General features: G+C 46.2%; 1 protein-coding gene across 2 annotated transcripts; it reads left to right on the top strand.

Annotated features, from left to right (window-relative positions):
• Positions 1–1,238: 1,238 nt before the first annotated feature.
• LOC133116593 (serine/threonine-protein kinase 24-like) lies at positions 1,239–22,111 on the top strand. Of its 2 annotated transcripts, none has more exons than XM_061226323.1 (11): positions 1,239–1,941; positions 10,969–11,199; positions 14,424–14,480; positions 14,640–14,748; positions 15,947–16,104; positions 16,195–16,380; positions 16,602–16,747; positions 17,624–17,750; positions 18,344–18,412; positions 18,815–18,951; positions 19,049–22,111. In XM_061226323.1, the coding sequence occupies exons 1-11, from the start codon at positions 1,900–1,902 to the stop codon at positions 19,083–19,085; spliced, it is 1,299 nt and encodes a 432-aa protein (XP_061082307.1). In that variant the 5' UTR covers positions 1,239–1,899; the 3' UTR covers positions 19,086–22,111. The 2 variants fall into 2 exon arrangements, with proteins under 2 accessions (XP_061082307.1, XP_061082308.1); XM_061226324.1 differs by having other exon boundaries at positions 1,269–1,285.
• Positions 22,112–22,285: the final 174 nt, after the last annotated feature.

Here is a 22,285-nt window from a genome sequence, read left to right as displayed (position 1 = left end):
ATCAGGAGGCGGGTGTGGATGTGTCAGTGACTGCTGTCCACAGACTTCACACACAGAACTACAGAGGGTACACTGCCAGATGCAAACCACTAGTTAGCCACAAAACAGAATGGTCAGGTTACAGTTTGTGAAGAAGTACCTGAAAGAGCCTGGAGAGTTCTGGATAGAGACCATGCAAAGTGTGTGGAGGAATAAAGGAACTGCCCAAGATCCAAAGCACCCGCCACCACCCATCCACTCGTCTGTGAAACATGGTGGTGGGGGGCTGGGGCGTTATAGTTTGGGCACGTATGGCACTCACAGGTGCTGGGTTGATTGTCTTTATTCATAAAGTAACTGCTCATAGCAGCAGCAGAAAGACTTCTGAAGTGTACAGAAGTAAAGATGCATCTTGTTTCAGTTCAACCAAATGCCTCCAAACTCATGAAGTACAAGTCTGTAGTATTGTGATGAGTGAAATCTTGTTTTAAAAGCACTGGGTGTACTTTTGTAGGCGAAAGAAATATTGAATATTGGCCTTGACTGCTACAACCAGTTTCACAGTAAGTGTAATAACGGCATTTTCACCACAAGGTGGAGAGAAAGCCATATGGCAGGAGCTGTACTTGTAGGTTTCATCGTTATGCGTAGTTCAGTTGTAAGTCGCTGGTTTCCCACATAAACAGAAAAGGACCGTTTTACGTGGTTTTACTGTGATACTCCTTACCGGTGTAGACTATCGTGGACTTTTTAATAAATAGGCCTATCCAATTTTGTGTAAAGGTAATAGCCTACAAGAAATATGAAAATATGTCTTGTTCGATCCCGTTTGCCACTGCTCTTCCTATGGAGGATGATAAAGTATAGTATTTTTTTTTAAACATTTAAATATGCACAAAAATATTCAGGTGAATTCCTTACTTTTAAAAAGTATAAACTAATCCAACAGCAATGAGGGAGAATTGACTAAATAAATTCATGACTGAATTCTGAATGTAACTGCACATTTTGAAAGTGAGGAATGACCCTGGTGACATTGACAAATGTGACATTGATTAGCAGTCTCGTCAATCGCTCGCAATGCCTTGAATAAACAGATTCTTGATTATTATGCCAAAATGCCTATTTGGTAGAGCAGAGTCTATCAAAATGATCAGAAAACTGTATCGACTACACCTCCGTAACCTGCCGAATGCTGCGGGGACTCCTGCTCCCCCTGCAGTTCCATTAGTATCATTGGTCGTCCGAATCCGCCCTGATGTCACAGTGACAACACTGACAAGATGGCGGAGGGCACTCGAGCAAAGTGAGGAGGACAACACAATATTAATTACACAGCCTACAAAACATTTATATTGTTTTCCCTCCACTGCGGCTGGTGGGTGACAGTGCACGGATGGTGCGTTGGACTGGCGCGAGGTGACTGTAGAACCAATGTATCCCAGCTTGTTTACGCTTGGGGAGATTTATCGGCGGAAGACGGACATTGTCAACTCAAGTCAAGAAAAAGCTTTCGTGCACTTTGTAAAAAGATTTGAAATGCCGAAGAACGACACGTCTCCGTCGTATAGGTTTAACAATAATCTTTAGGTGTTTATGATTATCTGTGTTTCTTCGCTGTAATCGAGTTTTAGTGTTTTTTTTAACTGCGGGATAAGTTCGCTATGTAACTCGCTAGCCGAACCATTTGGTCTCGATCCAAAAGGTAAAGACCCTCAGAACACGGTGTTCTGACGAAACGTTTTTGCCCGAGGTGCTGAAGTCTGAAGGCTGACTGTGATTTATAAGTCATCGACTTTGTTGGTTTACTACAGACATTGCTCAAGAAGTCCTTATAGTATTACAGTTTTAAGGACCCACGTTTTGAAAGCCGAGTCCGCTATTTCTGATATTTCTGGTTTAGCCAACTTGCTTGACGCCATGGCTCACTCCCCTGTCCAGAGTGGCCTTCCAGGGATGCAGGTAAGGCGCTTTCGCTAACAAGCTAACTTAGCTATTATAGGAAGCTGCGCCCGTAATTCTGAAAACTTTGCAAGTGCCAGACAACTTGTCAGCTAGCTAGACGGCCAACAAGCTAATGGTTCTAGCTTGTGGCGTTAATCGTTTTCTCGTTTAACAAGAAGCACCACAGGGGGAGGTGGTGGCAGTAGCTAGCTCGCTAGCTGATAAAGTAGCTATCTAGCTAATAAGTTCGCTGAGGTTTGCTTGCCAAGTTATTTACAGCGTGTATTCATGGCATGCATGAACGGAAACACACCTAAGTTACTGTACTTGCTTCTGGAAATCGCCCAAATATATTGTGCAGATGTTAAGTTGGTGCATTGAGGAGGACCTATAAAAAAGCTTTCCCGGGCGAGAGGCCTGTGTTCTGGTTAGATTTTGTGGAAGAAATAAGAACCACCTCAACTCAGCGTTGTTTTCTTGGTAGCGTTTGTCTGGTAATTATGTAGCTAACGTTGGTTAACTTAACGAGCTAAAATGATAATGAATACAGTGCTTTCGTGACTACACGTGCCGAAAAGAACCACACAGACGCAGTTGCTTTTCTGTAACGTATTTTACTGTTGCTACTAGCTAGCTAATTAGCTAGCGTGCTAATTAATTGTTACCCAGTGGTCTGCAGTAACTTATGTTATAGCTGTATGTATTCTAACGTTAGCTCATGTGGAGTTTACACATTTCAATCATTTTTGGAAGATTGATTGATTTTCATTTTTGAACGAGCGGTTATTAGTATGGAGTGTCGAGTTACATTGGTCACATTTGATAAATAACGTTACACATTAAAAAGCGGGAGCGTTATATAATATATGTTGGTCAACTCAAATGCAGTAACGTTACATTTCACAGTCTAAATAGCTACCAGGAAATAACACGTGAATTAGGTTACTGGTTGCATTACAACTTCTGTAAATTAGTTGACAGGCACTTTAAGCCAGTGTCCGGCTACTTGGTACGTCTAGAACATATTTGTTTCTGAGGAATAAATGAAAGGTCACAGAAAAAATAGTATATATGTAAATGCATGACATTGCCCAAAATGCGAAAGTTTTGCGTGCGCTGGCTTGTTTGTTTAAATTACGTGCCCTTGTTTTGACAGTACCCTTGGCTGTTGAGGAAGCTATAGGCTTGCTGTCATTATAGGTAGCTGTGGAAAGCAATATGTGGGACGATGGAATGCGCAGCACTGTCGCCTGTCAACAAGAAGGGTTCGAATCCTTGCCATGGTGTTTCTGTGTGGAGCTTATCTCCGCGTATGAAGACTAAAATGTATTTGTATTGACTAGTAGGCTTTGCACTGGTATCTGAATTACGACTCCTTCATTGAAACATAATGTAATTGCATTCATGGAAATAGTGTTGTGAAATGCATTCAACGGAAGAGTAGTTGAAATGGGTTTGAAAACAAACATGTTAGATGATTCTTTGAAAGGGTTGGTGGACCATCAACCTGAATGGTTTGTGTGTGGTTTTAATTAGTCAGTATGGGATGACACATTGTATGTCACACTGCAGGCTAACAGCTGCTTGTCGCCGTGGTAATTTGCCTCATCAGCTCACTCACTTGAGCCCTTCACCCCCTCGCTATATCTTTGTGTTCATGTGTGCAGTCTTTGAATTGTCTTATTTGTTTACTCCATTCATCAAACAAACTGACATTTCATTAATTAATTGAAAAACCTCCATAGAATATTGTGGGCATTTGAATTGAATTGAACAACTGAATTTCCTGAATTGCCTGTGAGTGTATTTTTTTGTTTGTTTGTCGTTGGTTTTATTTATTTATTTATTTTTGGAGGGGAGGGTTGCTTTCTTGGATTTAATGTGCTGTATGCATCTGCCTGTGCACACCAGCTGAAATATATTTCTGTAAGAGGTGGTGGGGGTGTGATGTCACCACTGTTATGGGCGGCTCCCCTGGAGAAGGAGCCCGGCTGTTGCTTTGAATGTGTGGTCAGGTAATGTGTCACTTTTGTGGCAGTGCCTGTTTTGTGTTTTAACAAGACTGAAACATGCTGCTGTTTGGAACCATTTCTAACTATCTCTGTCTGTACTATAGGTCAGCTCAGCTCTATTAAATGGGAACTTAAAAAGTACTTGCGTTAGCTGCATGTCAGCTATACTTGCAAATTGACCTGTGTCAACTGCAGGGTCTTCAGTCCTCAATGTGATTATTTGTGTTAAGCCTAAGTAGCCATGGTTACCCTTATTTATAGCTGCAGTAGCCATGTTTAACCTGTAAATTACGACTGGCAGAAAGTATCTTCAGCAGTGGATTCTCCTGAACAGACTGATCCCATCTGGAATTGCTAAATCGCTTTTTGACAAGATGTTAAAAGTCGCTGCTTGCTGTCCGTGTGTTCTTGGTTCTTGGTTTTCGCATTGCGAAATCGCAAGCTTCAGGCTTTCTTTCCACCGCCGTGTGCTGAGCAGCCACACAACCACACCCATTTATTTGCACACAAGCTTGATGTAGCCCCGACGCCGGGGGCCCCAGTAGGCGGTTCCTGCACTGTTGGAGCACGTGAGACCAGGGTAGGCAGCTGTGAGGCAGAAGGGTGTAAGGCTGAGGTCTGCTCTGGAATATTCCCTAAACGCCTGGTCGGGTTGAGACGTGGTGACCGTGTCCTGCTCCTCAAGCCTTGAGCAGACTCCTCCTGCTCAATAGATGGGGACACCTTCGATTGGGACGAAGGTTGGGTTATGATGTCATCAGACCAGTGACACACTCAAGCCCCCATTTTCCAGAGTCATGAATTCCTAACTGACATTCCTCCTGCATATACCTGTTTTTTTTTTTCTTGTTTTTTATTTATTTAATTATTTGCGTTGAGGTGCCTGTGAGTAAACCAGATAACACACAGCAATTCTGAGAAGGTGTTGCCCACACATGTTCCTTTTGGGGTGCATTCATGGGGTGGACTACAGCGCTTTGAGAGAATTCCTCAGCATATAGGGATCTCATTATGTGAGTGCTGTTATCAGTGCCTGTATATAGGCAGGGACTGCTCCTTTAAAGGAAACCTTTACAGATTGCCTATTCACTTTGGGTGTCACTCTTGTTGGAAGATAATGTTGGGTCAGCTTTTATTTGAACGGACTTCTCTAATGCTGGCAGAGGGGAGGACACACAGTACGCCCCCACCCCCCTCCACATTGTTATAGACTTCATTCCAGTGGGCTTGCACACCATGGCAACAAAGGTTTCTTTGAACTGTAGCCAGTTGGCTAAAACCCTTCATGTGCCATCTTGATTTCAAGGGGTTCTAAAGGCCAATCAACCATTTTTCCAGCTGATGTTTAGTACATATTATGTTCTCTTTATTCTTCATGATTTTAATACCCCCACTGATCTTTTAAAGGACATACGTGTAGTCCATTTTAAATATTGCATTTGATAAAGTTGAATGAATTAGGCTGCATCACTTTTCTTGGCTCAAACCCCCTGGTGTTGCTCCGCATACTTCTGAGATAAAGGCCAGGGCGTAACCAGGATCATTCACTACCATGGCTGCAGACATCTGTACGTTTTAGGGACAGTTCTGTAGATGGCGTGATGTTCCACGGTGAGGTTGCCACAGCGGGCACATTTTAGTTTAATATGGGCCAGTGTCTTCAGCTTGCTATAGTACCAACTGTACGAATCAGATATTCATGTCAGCCCCTCAGGGATAACAAGTCAAGGGTTACTCCGTGCTAATCAACTTGCTGTAATACTCGTACTTTGAGGAATTAATCCTATATCAGGAACACACACCGGTTTTTGCTGTAAGAGCCTCAATCGTTCAGAATGCAAGACTGTGGCTTTGTGGGGGATTGGGGCTATAGCCACTTTTAGCCTTTCAAGCACTACTAGCTAGATAGCTATTGTCATTGTCAGTCTATCTGGCGGTGTTTGCCGCACCCCTTCTCGAGAGCAAGTGAAAAGGTGTGAATAACTGTAAAGTAAAATATACTGCACATATCAGATAAACCCTGGATTTAACACAGTGAATTGCACAGTGCTTCTACATGTGTACTAACAGTGTGAGTGTGAGTATTCTAGCCTGGAATATTCCTTAGAGGAAAACGAATGGTGCTTGTTTTTTTGTTTTATGAACTGTTAGTCAGCATCTCATTAAACTTAGGTGTGCATTAATTGCTTTCGTATATCTGCTAGCAGGCAAAATCTGCCAGTTGAGGTGAAAATTGGTTGAGCAGGAATGTTTTCACTTTGATCTGAGACAGAAAATGCTTTCGTGTTTGCCACTCGGGCAGAATTTTGTCAAATGAGCAGATTGTTCTCACTTCAGTGAGCTGTATGATGGCCTTGATGGCTTCCCATGGCTTTGCTCTTTCTAGAACAGTGCCACGGCTCAGCTCTTTCTAGAACAGTGCCACGACTCGGCTCTTTCTAGAACAGTGCCTCGGCTCTGCTCTTTCTAGAACAGGGTCTGGCTACAGTCTGGGCTGCTGACTGCTCAGAGACTGATGTTTGGCAGTTGAGCAGCGTTTCTGTGTGCATGACTGCCCTTTGCCCGGTTCAGCGTGTTTGCAGAGTACCAGCAATCGATTATCCAACCATGAGATGACTAACTGATTACTGGTGTCATTTTGTCGCTCTGACATGTGGCCATAGCGATATAGCTCAGTGGGAGTTTGCACCTCACCCCACTGGGAGCTGGCTGCCTGCCTGTTTTACACCCCCACCCCCTTCTCAGTTTGGGGACAGGATGGCAGAGTGGTTTGGTGGGTAAGGAGCTAGGCTTGTACACAGATGGTTTCAGGTTTGATTTCCGGTGGAGGCACTGGTATTGTAACCCTTGTATGAAGTATCATGATTTTCAGTGCTATATGTTGTGCTGTGTATCTGAGTCAGTTTTCCATGTCTACTTTTTGAAGGGCAGGCTATTTCTGTTTGTCTACAGGAAATGCCTCTCTGCCTTCACTGGTTAAAATGCACTTTGCGGGGGCCGACTCAACCAGTATACTTATCCCCGATTTTGACTGGGGCTTCAGTTTCCCAACGTGACATTTTATGTACTGTGATCCTATCTGTAACCCTCTCTGCTCTCCCCCCGTCTGGGGAAAAAAAGGCATTAGGTGGAGAGATTTTGCTGATCTTTCAGTTTCACCGTTGCTGATCTTAAGGACAAGGCCGTTAATTTGTACTCTTGCCTCAGATGTTTCCCTCGTTAAGGAGGTCCGTCACGTTTGAGCCCAATCCGTAATTTTCCGTTCGGCCGGTCAGGGGACGTGGAAGAAATTCCGAGGGAGTTCGGCGTCCTTGAGGGCGGTTGGGTCTCGCCGCGACGTTCCCTGACCGATGTGGGCCAGCCACGGTCACAAAAGCCCCGCGTGTTATCAGTGCTGCGCAGGCTCTTAGAACGGACTCGCCGATCTTTAAATCATCTGGCCTATCAATCATCCCATTCACCGAGCCCGCTGTGCCAGCCACTCCCAAGGTTATAGCGATCAGTGCGTCTGCGGAGCGCTGCTGCAGGAGGACGGCGTGACGGATTCGGTGAGCAGTGAGGGAGGGAAGGTACATGAGGGACGTGCTGAGTGGAGGGGCGGAGGGGCCCTGTTGGGTGTCGGTCGGCTCCCGGCGCACTGCTACGCATGAGCTCAGCCGGGTCACAGACAGGTGGGAGGTCCCGGAGTCAGGAAGTAAAAGTCCTGCCTCGTGCTTCTTCCACCCATCAACACAGCCAGCCGGTTTCACTGATTAGCGGCTGAGGAATCCTGATGTTTGCAAATCCAGGGGTGTGAAACTAAGTCCTGGGGAGGACTTTTACTTTCTGGGCCTGGATTTCCCGCCTGTGTTCACAGGTGTGCAGTTTCACCCCGTCTGTGACACACAAGCTGGACCTCCACCAGTTGTCTTTCTGGCCACCTGGCCAGAGGCAAATGCAGAAGTAGCCTGTACTCTACTATGTGTCTTTCTGTCTGCCTTAGTGCCGGTCTGGGGTAACAGCGCTACACCATCAGGCCTCAGGAGCATGGCCTGGAGGTTGCGGGTTTGAATCCGGTTGAATCTGGTTTTGAGTCAGATGTTACATTGGCCTGTGCCCAGCTGCATCATGCTTCTTTTGGACCAAAATGATTGAATTGTGGATAACCTTGTTATTCCGATAATAAGCAAACCATACAGATATCATCTTCAAAAATATCTGCTTCTACGTCTTTATCTATGGGTCAACTTTGAGCCCCCATCTCCTGAATGGTTGGTCATTCTGTTTAATCAAATCACTCTCTCATATAGGTTAATAGGTACACAAAAATGTATTAAAACTAAAAGAGTCAGAAAATGATTGGTTTCAGACTGACCTAGTGTAAAAGCTCTTCTGTGTGATTGAACACTGTGGCCCTAGTGTAAAAACTCTGCTGTGTGGTTTAACACTGTGGCCCTAGTGTAAAAGCTCTGCTGTGTGGTTTAACACTGTGGCCCTAGTGTAAAAGCTCTGCTGTGTGATTGAACACTGTGGCCCTAGTGTAAAAGCTTGCTGTGTGGTTTAACACTGTGGCCCTAGTGTAAAAGCTTGCTGTGTGGTTTAACACTGTGGCCCTAGTGTAAAAGCTTGCTGTGTGGTTTAACACTGTGGCCCTAGTGTAAAAGCACTGCTGTGTGATTGAACACTGTGGCCCTAGTGTAAAAGCTTGCTGTGTGATTGAACACTGTGGCCCTAGTGTAAAAGCTCTGCTGCGTGGTTTAACACTGTGGCCCTAGTGTAAAAGCTCTGCTGTGTGATTGAACATGGAGCCACACCAGGCTGTGCTCCGGGGCAGCTTCCCCGGGCCTCTGCAGGGTGAAACACACCGCTGCTTCCCCCAGCTCCTCGGGCGTTTCTCCTCTCTTTCTGTGTGGACTGAGCCCTGTGGCAGTGCGCTGAAGCCAGGAGGCGTCTCAGGTCTCTGTCTGCAGGCCGTGTGGGGCAGAGCAGAGTAATACCTCTGTCTGTCTGTCTGTCTCTCTTCCACTCCTTCCTTAGCTTTCACTTTCCATCTCTCTACGTCTTTCTTTCACCCTCTTTCAGTCTCTCCATCTGCTACTCTCTCTATCTCTTCTCTGCATCTCTCTGTTCTCTCTCTCTCTCTCTCTCACTCTCTCTCTGTCCCTGCACTGTCTCCCTCTCTCCAGAGCAGCACTCTGTGCGTATCAGACCATAGATGTGCACCGTGCGCTCTCTCCCACTGAGGGAGCCCCCAGTGTGGGGGCAGGAACACTGAGCATGCTCAGTCTGCACACATCAGAGACGCTGATCTGGCCTCAGGCCTCCTTCCTTAAGATTACAGTTTACATCGACACACTTCTGTCTCTGTGCATACGCCATACACCCAAGAAGGGTGAATGCTACAGGACGTGCCATACCTTCGACAACAAACAGGAACTTTCTTTCTTAAAGACCCACAATGCATTGCATTTTATATCTGCAACACCAGCTGTGTATTGGAAATAGGGTCTTAGGAGTTTCAGGTCAGTTAAAATAACTAAATATTGACAAGTCTTTTAATTCCAGAAATGTCTTCCCTTTACAGTCCTCAGCATATCACTGACAGATTTTTTGTTATTTAGGACCATCTGCTAAATGGCGGTAAATGGTACCTTTAGCTGTGAACGATTATGCTGCAGTTGGTAGGCAGATGAGATGTTCTTTTTTCGCAATTGGATTGTAGCTCCCACGCTGCAAGAAGATTTTGCCAGGTTCTGTGATCTCGTACGTGTTTTAGCAATTATAGCCTAGTTGTATACTTAAAGTTTGTCTACTAAAAGCTTAGCTGAACTGTATTCATACTACCAATGTCAGGCATCAAGTAAGCTAATTGTCCCCCTCTAAAGAAATCAGAGATGGCCACATTGAAACATGTTTACAATTATTTTTTTAAATGTTTTTGGCATTTTATGAACCAAAATTTACAGTCTATTATTTTCAAGTAGCTAAAACTTTATTGAAAGTTGAAGTAACTTAGTTTCTTAAATGTTTGAGTGCTGTTCGGAATGCTGTTCTGTGGCTGCTTGTCTGTATGTGAGGGAAAATCCAGCAGCTGTTAGCATTAGCATTAGCATTGCATACCAGGGCCTCAGGGTGCGAATAGCTGGGAAACCCTGGCACACGCCACACTGCACTTAGTCGCATTAAGGAATACTAATGCCGAAATAGGTATTTAGTTTCACATAAAATGATCAATGAAAGCTTTTCGAAACAATGAAAGCCTTCAGTTTCACAGGAAAGGCGCGCTCTTTGATCCTTTTATGTTTCTTGAACAATATTTGCCATCTTGGATCCGGAAAGAAAGCAGACGGTTAGCGGTGTGGATCGTGAGAGGTCCTCTGAGCTGCGATGCTGCGTTTGGTCACGCTGAGCTGCCTCTGACCCCCGGGCCGTGTGCTGCTCCCGCCCTGACTCACACATCTACAGTCTGACGGCCGGCCTGAATTCCCTCCCGCGCTCAGCTCCTGCTCCTGTGGACTGTCGTGTCGTTTTCAACCGAAACGGCCATCTTTTGGGCGGCGAGTGATTGGCTCGTGGCAGTGAGACGGAGATGGACGGTGGGACCGTCATCATCTTCATCAGTTCAACCAATCAGGGTTGCGATCTGCTTTGCAGAGTCAAGCCTTTTCATTGGCTCACTATGTATCTGTGATTGATGGGTATTGCGATTTGTAATGGGTAGCTCCCCCTCCCCATGGTGGCTGAGAGGTGTTCATATGGAGACCCTTAGAGTTGCATTGTCACTGAACTTGTGTGAATTGTGCAACCTGGCATGAGGCTTCTGGGGCTGATGTGACTGAAGCAAAGGAGAGAGGTGGACACATTGGCCCTCCGTCAGCCTGCTGTTCCTGTGCTGCCTTAAAGAGCTCTTACGGCCTTTGCTAAATGCAGCTTTATGTTTCTAAAGGCACTGACATTTTCAGAACCGGGTGATGAAGCGTTTTTAAGTCATGTGTTTCAGGAAAATGCTGTGACTGTTTGTAACACCCCTCTCCCCCTCCCCCCTCCACTCCAGAATTTGAAAGCGGACCCCGAGGAGCTGTTTACCAAGCTGGACAGGATTGGAAAGGGCTCCTTCGGCGAGGTTTTTAAAGGCATTGACAATCGGACTCAGAAAGTTGTTGCCATTAAAATAATCGACCTGGAGGAAGCGGAGGACGAGATCGAGGACATTCAGCAGGAGATCACAGTGCTGAGCCAGTGCGACAGCCCCTTTGTCACAAAGTACTACGGGTCCTATCTCAAGGTGAGCGTCGCTGTGACCCTGTTAGAGCGACCTCTACTGGTCATCACACTCACTGCGTTCCGCACGTCTTACATCAGCGGCTTAACAAGCAGCGTGTTCACTACCTCACCCCAGCTATAGCCTCACTACCTCACCCCATCTTTAGCTTCTGCTTCACTACCTCACCCCAGCTCGATGAAAGCCATGTTCAGCCCCCAGCTTCACAGAAGCCATCCCTGGTGTAAAATCCAGCTATGGCCAGTTTCAAATTACCGGCTACCAGCTGTTTCAAAACATTGCTTGAGCTGGTCAAGTAGCTGGTTGAGTATGGTGCAAACCATGTTTCAAACCATGAGCCTGAACATGGAGCAAACCATGTTCAGTTCATTACCTTCAGCTTGGAAATCCCCCATGACGAAAACGTCAATGTCACATTTTCTAAGAAAAAAAGACGCAAGCTCTTCCATGATTAGTCACTCAAATGTCATCTCTAAAGTCAGTCTATTTGTGAAGAGAAGCATGTGAATAGCTGGTAGTGGTTGGTTACAAAGGTGGCAGGTTGTTTTTTAATGTGTGTTACTACTGAGCATGTACGCTCAAGCAGATGCCTGTATTTGGGTCAGTAAATCATTTGTGGCAGTGAGACAGGATGCAGTGGTTAAGCCTAGCCTAGCTACAGATTAGCATAAGTCAGAGAATGCGGGTTATAATGGGGGTTGAAATTGACCTGAATTTTGGCAGGTGCCAAAGGGAGGGTCTACTCTGCAGGTAATCCTCCATGATTCATTTCATGTACATGTATAGATTAGCCAATGGGGTCGTCTCTGGGATATTTTGCCAGATCTGTGTGTGTGGTTTGAACATGACCTTGAGACATACACTGTAAAAAAAGTGTCTTAACAAGTGCATTGGTCTTGTAATGAGACTTTATATCATATTAGCTTGTTTTAAGTTTCTGCTTGCTTGAGTCTGTCTCACCTCATTGGCTGCATTTTTGTCTTAGCAAGCAAAAAAGTAAGAAATATGATTTTAAAACTAAATATAAGGCTAAAATGCTTGACTGACTTATTTATTTAACATAGGCTTCCTTCTGTGAGTAACCTTTGAGTTACTGTTCACGTAATCACCCCTGCCATGGCGAGTAACCTTTGGATTGGTACTGCACGCAGAAGGAATTGGTCTAAATATATTGTTTTATGGGGGATCAGAGGTCTCTTGTGTCTTCAGCTTGTGTATGAATGTGCTTAGATGTTCTGATTTTTGTCCAAGTGATTTCTGAGGACAGTGGATAAGGCATTGAGCTTGTAACCTCAAGTCAGTGACTGGGGTCTGGGTGATGGTGGACTCACTTCCCTGTGTGCCTGAGTGTGCATAAGTGTGTACATCTATTGTCTGAGTGTGTTTCTGAGTGTGTAATGTCTGTCTGCAGTGTCTGTGAGACAGTATAAGTGCATATGTGTGCTTTAGTCTGTTGTCTACATTCTATTTGTATCACACCTTTTGTACAGTAGTGCTGCTCAAACAAAAGTAAAACGTGTGTGTGTGTGTGAGTGTGTGTGTGTGTGTGAGAGAGAGAGAGAGAGAGAGAGAGAGAGAGAGAGAGAGAGAGAGAGAGAGAGAGAGAGAGAGAGAGAGAGAGAGAGAGAGAGAGAGAGAGAGAGAGAGAGAGAGAGAGAGAGAGAGAGAGAGTGTGTATAATTAAATTATTGGGCAAATTGGACGATTCGGATGACGTCTGCTGTCCTCTGAGGATATTTGCTGTGTAATGAGCATGTGGTGTGGCCCCAGGGCCGTCCTGACGCCCTGCTGCTGCTGTCTGATAGCGGCCCCTAGTGGTGAGGCTGTCAAAATGCGAGTCCCAGCGAAGTCTCCTGATCTGCTCCAGGAGGGGCCCACCTGGCAGGCAGTAAACTGTACCGTCGCCCTGGGAGTGGCATCGCTACGCTAATAAACCGCTACAGGAGAGATAACGTGTGCCAGGCGCCCTTGGCCTGAGTTCCCATCTGCTCTTTATCAGCGGGAGCTGGTCTGAACCCTGAAAGCTGCCTGCGTTCAGTAACTGCAGTTCGTTGAACTCCACCTCCGTTTGGTGCTGCTGTGATGTAATGATTTTGGGCTGGTGCCGTGATGGGGAAGGGGGAGGCGGTGACGTCGGCTGAAGGCCGCTCCGCAGGGTTCAGTCACGGCCTTAGGACCATTCTGCTTTGGATTCTGTAAACATCCTGACCCTTTATTTGGGTCTGCTAGTGGGTTGGCTTTGCCCCTTTGAAGCATGGGCTTTTCTTTTTTTTAATGTTCTAGAACTCTATTGCGTTCTATTACCAGATTTTTACATCAGCATCAGGGTGTCCCGTTTAGAACTCTCTAATGGCATATTTGCAGTCTCACACTTAAAAGGCTGAAGTGTAGCTGCATATGCGCCTCTGGTATCTGGGGGGTCACACACCCCTGCAGTGGTAATGCTGCAGTCTGTGCTCGCCGGCGCCCTCTGGTGGCAGAACCGTGGACGGCACCGTGTCTGCTCAGGCACTGTTCCTGCGAGGGACCAGTGGCAGCGCTGCGTTAAAACCTGCTGTCCCATCGCCTCAGCATCTCCCCCCCCCTCCCCCAGGGTCTGCTGCATTATTCAATTACACGCTGCCCACCACAGTGCTTCTGCAGCATGTGTACATTTATCTCTCCAGTAGCCTTATGTGACCCAACTGTCCGCTGTTTGATTGGCTCTCGGATGCACAGCAGATGCCTGCGATTGGCTCCTGTTGCTGCACTGGGGGAATGGAGGGGCTGTACTGAGAAGAGTGGTTTTTCTCCTGTTATGTTTTACAATGGTGGGAATTCAGAGGAAGGATATCAAACCAGCAAAAAGTCAAATGTTGCGTATCTGTGTGGCATTTAATTTAATGCCCCTGTGCATTTTAGGGATTATGTTGGTTTCTGGCGGGCTACGTCAGACGCTCGGTGTTTGTGCGTGGGGGAAGGATGGCTCTTTCAGCGAGCGTAAAACACAGCCGTCATCATTTACTCTGACCGCATGGGGTTTATGGCTGTCGGCCGTAGGTTCAGAAGCACGTTGTTCAACACGGTTTCTGTAATCCGCACCGATAGCCCTGTGTGTGTTTAATGGACTCTGCAGCGAGCACTAGGTTGTCACAAATCCACTCCTGATAAACCTCTTTTTACAGCTGACAGTTTTACCGTCTGTCCTCCAGGGAATTCTGTGCTAACGTGCTTTTCCTCTTTTCCAGGGCACAAAACTATGGATTATTATGGAGTATTTAGGTGGCGGATCGGCACTAGATCTGGTAAGTGATGTCTGACCCCTTGAGTCGGGTTACAAGGGGAATCCCACTTGCCAATTTTGCTGTGGCTGCAGTTGTTAATGGTTGCGGCCGGTTGTGACTGGTTGCGGCCAGTTGTGACTGGTTTTGGCCGGTTCTGCATGAGCTTTCCTTCTCTTTCAGCTGGAGCCAGGGGCGCTGGATGAGCTGCAGATCGCCACCATCCTGAGAGAGATCCTGAAGGGGCTGGACTACCTGCACTCAGAGAAGAAGATCCACAGAGATATCAAAGGTACAGAGGATGCTTTACACAGAGATATCAAGGGTAAAGAGTATGCTTTACACAGAGATATCAAAGGTACAGAGGATGCTTTACACAGAGATATCAAAGGTACAGAGGATGCTTTACACAGAGATATCAAAGGTACAGAGGATGCTTTACACAGAGATATCAAAGGTACAGAGGATGCTTTACACAGAGATATCAAAGGTACAGAGGATGCTTTACACAGAGATATCAAAGGTACAGTGGATGCTTTACACAGAGATATCAAAGGTACAGAGGATGCTTTACACAGAGATATCAAAGGTACAGAGGATGTTTTACACAGAGATATCAAAGGTACAGAGGATGCTTTACACAGAGATATCAAAGGTACAGAGGATGCTTTACACAGAGATATCAAAGGTACAGAGGATGCTTTACACAGAGATATCAAAGGTACAGAGGATGCTTTACACAGAGATATCAAAGGTACAGAGGATGCTTTACACAGAGATATCACAGGTACAGAGGATGCTTTACACAGAGATATCACAGGTACAGAGGATGCTTTACACAGAGATATCAAAGGTATAGAGGATGCTTTACACAGGGATATCAAAGGTACAGAGGATGCTTTACACAGAGCTATCAAAGGTACAGAGGATGCTTTACACAGGGATATCAAAGGTACAGAGGATGCTTTACACAGAGATATCAAAGGTACAGAGGATGCTTTACACAGAGATATCAAAGGTACAGAGGATGCTTTACACAGAGATATCAAAGGGACAGAGGATGCTTTACACAGGGATATCAAAGGTACAGAGGATGCTTTACACAGAGATATCAAAGGTACAGAGGATGCTTTACACAGAGATATCACAGGTACAGACGATGCTTTACTCAGAGATATCAAAGGTACAGAGGATGCTTTACACAGAGATATCAAAGGTACAGAGGATGCTTTACACAGAGATATCAAAGGTACAGAGGATGCTTTACACAGAGATATCACAGGTACAGAGGATGCTTTACACAGAGATATCACAGGTACAGACGATGCTTTACTCAGAGATATCAAAGGTACAGAGGATGCTTTACTCAACACTGTGACCGGCGCTGGACCGAGCACCTTTCCCTAAAGCTCCGCACTGCGGGCAGTGGACACGAAAGTGCCAGCTTACCTTTGTGTTCTCCTGACCTTTGACCCCTGTCTGTTGGCCAGCTGCCAACGTCCTGCTGTCGGAGCAAGGAGAGGTGAAGCTGGCGGACTTCGGCGTGGCGGGGCAGCTGACCGACACGCAGATCAAGAGGAACACGTTCGTGGGCACGCCCTTCTGGATGGCCCCGGAGGTGATAAAGCAGTCTGCGTACGACTCCAAGGTGAGCGCCGTGTCTGTCGCATTACGACGCATGCCGGCTTCTCGCTGCAAGACCCACCTGTAACGCTCTTGTCGTGTTTCGGCGCTGCAGGCAGACATATGGTCTTTAGGGATCACCGCCATCGAGCTGGCCAAAGGGGAACCCCCACACTCGGACCTGCACCCCATGAAGGTCCTGTTCCTCATCCCCAAAAACACCCCGCCCACACTGGAGGGCAGCTACAGCAAGCCCCTGAAGGAGTTTGTGGAGGCCTGCTTGAACAAAGAGCCCAGCTTCGTAAGTGTCCCACAGGAGCTGAGCCCATCCACTGATTCATTAACGTATCCGTCCCTTAACTTTGAGTGATGAGTTTAGAGCGTATGACATTTCATTACTGTTCTGTTCTGGTCATCTGGCTCCTCACATCTATCCAACTCACCTTCTGGCCCCTTCTGTTATTTGACCCTTTCTTCTACACTTGACCCCCCCCCCCCCCCCCCCATCTTCCTCTTCCTCAGAGGCCGACCGCCAAAGAGCTGCTAAAGCACAAGCTGATCGTGCGTCACGCCAAGAAGACGTCGTACCTGACCGAGCTCGTGGACAAGTACAAGAGGTGGAAGGCAGAGCAGTCTCGGGACGAGTCCAGCTCAGACGAGTCCGATTCGTAAGTCCCCCCCCCCCCCTTACCCCTCGGAGGGCTGCTTTCTGGTACCTCTCAGCACGGACGGCGGGCTGCTGTTTGTCCCCTAGCCTGCGGGGGTCACTGTTACACAGCTATTCTGACAGAGCTGTTTATTAGACGCACATTTAAACGGCTGCGAAGGCACTGGCTGCTACGTCAGGAGTCGCATGTTAAAGAGAATGGCACATTGAGTGTCAATACAAACGCACACCCTGGACCGGAGCAGGTTTCTCTGCTTGCGGATTTTAAGCAGATGTCCGTCACACCCGATTTACTGTCTCACAAGCGAATGAACACGGCCACCTTCTAACGAACCCGCTTCAGGTGACCCTGTGTCTAACCTTTGATCGAATTTGATTGACAGCTGAATCAAAGCTAGCTAATTGATTTAGAAGCAGCTGTAAATAACAGCAGCTGTGTCCCTGGGAAGAGGGGCTGTGAGTCATCACAGTGTTCCAGAAGCTTCTGCATCTCCTTCCGATGATGGCTGCAGAGTAAATGCTTGTATTGCAGCGTAGAAAATGGGGATTTTTAGCCTACGGGTACCCCTTTAGAAATGGACTATACTGCATGGTTGTGTAACAAGACCAGTGATTAAATAATGAATGATTTACGTCATTATTGCTTCATGATCAATGGGCTATTTATTATTATTGCTAGCTAGCTAGAATTGCATCTGACAAGGTTCATTTTATCAACTAGTTTTCCACCATATTGAAGGGAGCCCAGTCAGAACCTGCCCATGCAATGTCAGGCAAATAAGCATATAACTGATAACAAATGTAACATTTCTTTCAATAACCAATAGCCAGTCCTGTGTATCCCTGAAGGCACTGTTCTCTTCCGTCTTCCAATCAGGGAGCAGGATGGGCAGGCAGCGGGCGGCGGGGACTCTGGGAATGACGACTGGATCTTCAACACAATCAGGGACCCCAAAAAGCTGCAGAACGGGACAGCCAAACCTGTGGAGGTGGAGAGTAGCAGGGTGAGAGAGCAGGAGAACATCCGCTATAACCCTCACCCCGAAACTCAGCACACCGTTTCCCCTGAATCTCAGTAGACCCCACACCCCAAAACTCAGCACACCCTGAATCTCAGTATACCCCACACCATATGCCCCAGAACCGGAATCTCAGCGGTTGAGGTAACAGAGTGAAACAGTTTTCTTGTCAAACGTGAAAGCTCTTGGCTTCAGAAATTTATCTACCGTTAACCAGAAAGTGCTTAACCTGAGAGCAAAATAAAGAGAATTGTACTCTGAAGTTCTTGGTCAGAGAGATGGACTTAATGTCTCTGTTGGGAGCTGCTAACAGCCTAGCTCTGTGATGTCAGATCTCAAGAAGCCCGTCTCAGGGCTTGGCAACAGCACTTCCTGCCGCAGGGACAGGAACAGGCAAATGTGCCAACTTAGTTTTCTCCCTCAGTCTAATGTCCTAGTCTGGCTGAAATGGGCATTCTGGGGTCCTGTTAAACCTGGAGCACTGAGCACAGCCACCTCCATTTACTTATCTCTCTCTCTCCTCTCTCATCTCTCTTTCTCTCTCTCCCTCTCTCCTCTCCCCATCTCTCTTTTGACAGGTACAAGACATTCCAAAGAGGCCTTTGTCTCAGAGCTTGTCCACAGTTATTTCTCCGTTGTTTGCTGAGGTAGTAAAGTTCTCTTCCTTTTGAGAAAGTCTCTGTGTTTGTAGGTGTGGTTAACAGAGGTGGTTTGTATGTGCATGTATAAGTGTGTGTGTGTGTGTGTGTGTGTGTGTGTGTGTGTGTGTGTGTGTACACGTGCGGTTAGCAGTGTGCACTCATGCATCTATACATGACTAGCAGTTCTGTACATATAGTTGTGCATGTGTGTGTGTGGTTAGCAGTACTGTGTGTAGTTGTGCATGTGTGTGTGTGAGTGTGGTTAGCAGTACTGTGTGTAGTTGTGCATGTGTGTGTGTGTGGTTAGCAGTACTGTGTGTAGTTGTGCGTGTGTGTGAGTGTGGTTGTGCGTGTGTATGTGTGGTTGTGTGTGTGTGTAAGACTGACCAGGCCATCCTCTCCTCTCAGCTGAAGGAGAAGAGGGCGGCGGTTAGCGGTAAGCCCCTGGCCATAGAGGAGCTGAGGGAGGCCATCTTCCTGGCAGAGGAGGCGTGTCCCGGGATCTCAGACTCCATGGTGTCTGAGCTGGTGCAGAGACTGCAGAGGTAGGGCCACGGATGTGTCCCATTTAAGTGTTCCTGTGGAGAGCACTGTGGAGCCCCTCTCTAATCCCCCTTCTCTCTCTCTCTGACTCTCTCCCAGGTTCTCTCTGGCCAGGGCGTCTTCCTCCACACAGTGAGAGCTGCTCTCCCCCGCTCCCTGCCCCCCTAAAGGGCGCTCATCCACCAGCCTCCAGCCGCTTACAGCAGACTCCTCCGCCCTCTGTTCTTCTTTTAAACTCATTTGTCACCGAGCACATAGTCAAATGCGCAGGGGGAGGGGTGTGTGGTCGGCACAGCGAGGGCGCGGCCCAGACGCGGTGTGTTTCACACAGGTTAACGGGGACTCCGTTCTTCTCAGTCCACTCAACTGCACCTTCTGGCCAAGTGCACGAAATCTGATCCGGTGTAAAAACGTCTGGAGAAGCATCTGCTTTGTCCAGAAAACGTGTGTCACGCATACCCGTGTGCGTGCGTGCAAACATGTCTGTGTGTGTGTAGGTGTGTGTACACACCTGTGTGTATGCATGTGTATATGCACCTGTGTACATGTGTGTACACGCCTGTGTGTATGCATGTGTATATGCACCTGTGTACATGTGTGTACATGCCTGTGTGTGTGTATATGCACGAAGTGTACGTGTGTGTACATGCCTGTGTGCGTGTTTATATGCGGGCATAGAGGCATCCATGTGCATGTCTGGACAGGTAAATGTGTCTGTGTGTCTGTGTGTGCGTGCAGGTGTAGGTTTTCTTATGCCTGAGTGTGTGTTCTTACAAGTGCATTTCCCTCAGATTCCAGAAAGGTGTGTTTGAGATTGGAGAGCCGTGCTGACGAGATTGCAGACTCTTTTGAAACCTCAGGTGTCCTGCTGTAGGAGTGTGAGTTCCGTGCTAATGGAGAACGGTGTGTTGGGTGGTTGTAAATTTGTATATAGGGTCATTTTTTTTACACATATTGAGAAATAAAACAGTTTGCGTTAAAGGAATCACTGTGTACAAACAGCCAAGTGCTTCTGTAGATACTTTTAGTTTAGGAGTCTCACAAACGGCCATAAATGAGAATTGCCTTGCCTTGAAACGTGTACCTTTTTTTATCTTTGGTTTTTGCTGATTTGAAAGAAAAAAGAAAAAAAAAAGAAGAAAAAAAAGGTTTACCATTCAATGAATACTGATACATTATTTCCAAATATTTGTCCAATGGGTACCTCAGGTCTGTGGCGCTCACACAGACCTTGTTCCTTCACAATCATTGTTGCCAGATAACACAACCTGCTGCTCTGAGACTTCTCACCATCTGTAATCCTGCAGCAGGAACTGTACTTGACCTCTCTAAGCTGCGAGAAAGAAAAAATATATATATATATATATATATTTCCTTGTCTTTTAACCTTTTCCTAAAAGAATACACTGTACCCATCTCCCCTGCACCTTAAGAAAATAAAAAATAAAAAGGAAGTAATATATTTATATTTTACCATGCTGCTGTCCAATGGTTGGCTGTTGTGCTTGTGTGCCACCTAAACTCCGCCCTAACCCCCCCCCCCTCAGATTAAGGGGGGCAGATGCATCAGAACTAACCTCTGGACTCTCACCAAACCCACGTCCCACCAAGAAAAAAATAAAATAAAAATCGAATTATTCTATACATAGCAAGTAACCGTCAGAAAATAACATTGGACTTTGTAATGAAGATCATATTTAGCCAGAGGCCTTTCTAACTGCACAATTAGCAAGCAGGTTAGAAGAAATTCCAAACAAGTACGGTAATCACTTCCAGGAGAGAAGCACGTGTCTGGTGCAAATTCAGATGTCCTCTGACTGGAGCAGTTGCTGCTTTGTGTAGATGGGGGAGGAAGCTGAGTGGGGGAATGAGCCAGGCTCTGCCCGTCCTTGCTGGCTGCGGCTGCTGCTGCTGCTGCTGCGGCTGCTGCTGCAGGTTGTGCTGCATGCTCGTGTGTAACGTCTGACCCCGAACGGGCTGGCCCCAGTGCATGCACTGCGCCCCTCTCTGGCCTCCACATGAACACCGCTATTGGACAAAGTCACGAGGCCCCGCATCCCTCCACCACTTTAATTGGCTTACACCCTTTAGCTATGGCGATAAATGTGTATGTAGCAATAATGTATAACTCAAGAAATTTGGCATGCTGGAAAACTTGCTGTCCACCCATCACTGCATGAGAGAAATGTTTTTTTTGTTTTTGTTTTACTAAATATAGTAAACGTGTTTAGAGGGGAGGTTTTAACCAGGTGTTTTAGATTTTCAAATGGACACGTGTGTGGGGGTGACATTCAGATGTTTTAATGGCTCCCTGGTGGCTGTACTTCCTATGACATATCTGACCAGTGCATTGGCTTCAGATTACTTTGACTTGATTGACAGTGTTTCATTCACTTCAGTGATCAATTCTGGAATTTTGTTTTGATCAGTACCAGTAAATAAATGTATAGATATCCTCTGTGCATGCTTATCAAGCAATCCCATTGCAGCACCAACAACTGCACAAAACTGTGCAAAGAGTGGAACGTGATATGTTCTGGCCCCTCCCCCAAAGCATTCAGCAAAGGCGTTAGCCTACCTATGCACAACACCTCAGCCTTTACCCATAATCCTCATCTTCTCCAACAATCCTCTTCCACATGCAAAGGGTGCCATGCCTTCCTTTCCCCCTCAAGTCGGTGTCACTTTGCACCTTGTGGAGACTGGCTGGTTTGACTCAATCTGTGTTGCACTTTGTGAGAGTTTATTTAAAGATGAAAAGAAAGCTGGTACTTGAGGTTCCCATTTCATGTCATTTCTTAAGATTGCTACTGTATCTTTTCAACTATGGCAATAATCTGAGCACATCAGGATGCTATCGACAGCACAGGTATATTGTATGGAATTAATCAATAAAGATACAAATCCAATATTTTTGTAACTGTAAAGAGCAAGTATTGTAGTACAGAATAAATAAAAAGGTCCTCTGTGACATTTATTAATGAAGATGGGATACTTATCAAAGATTATTAAAAAATGTGTAAATTTCCTTTTCTGTAACATGGCTCAGTTTATAGTCCTGTATATAATCCTTGCTTATGTCATTAAAGAAGAGGTATTGAACTCCTTGTAAGCTTTCAAATGATTTAAGAAAAATAAAAATCTAATGCAAATTAAAAACAAGGTCCCTTCCCTGTCTGGTTGAGAGATCTGTGTGATAGATTAATTTAATCCTGCCAGAAGAAGACCGCTTGCTGAGGCTTTTCTTAGTTAACAGCATTGGTTACAAGGCACTAATGTATAAACGTTTTTCTTCTAAGGAAGTTTTGCTTCACATTTTAAATGGCTAATTCCAGG

This window comes from Conger conger, chromosome 17 (assembly GCF_963514075.1).
Source record: "Conger conger chromosome 17, fConCon1.1, whole genome shotgun sequence".
NCBI lineage: Eukaryota > Metazoa > Chordata > Actinopteri > Anguilliformes > Congridae > Conger > Conger conger.
Note: the sequence above shows the minus strand (reverse complement) of the source record. Positions and strands in the feature narration are given on the sequence as shown.

Bases quoted from the DNA above. Each gene is read 5' to 3' on its own strand.
- LOC133116593 (XM_061226323.1), top strand. From the start codon at position 1,900: ATGGCTCACTCCCCTGTCCAGAGTGGCCTTCCAGGGATGCAG. The intron at 16,381-16,601 runs GTAAGTGTCCCA...CCTCTTCCTCAG, and splicing joins TGAACAAAGAGCCCAGCTTC to AGGCCGACCGCCAAAGAGCT. The intron at 18,413-18,814 runs GTAGTAAAGTTC...CTCTCCTCTCAG, and splicing joins TTTCTCCGTTGTTTGCTGAG to CTGAAGGAGAAGAGGGCGGC.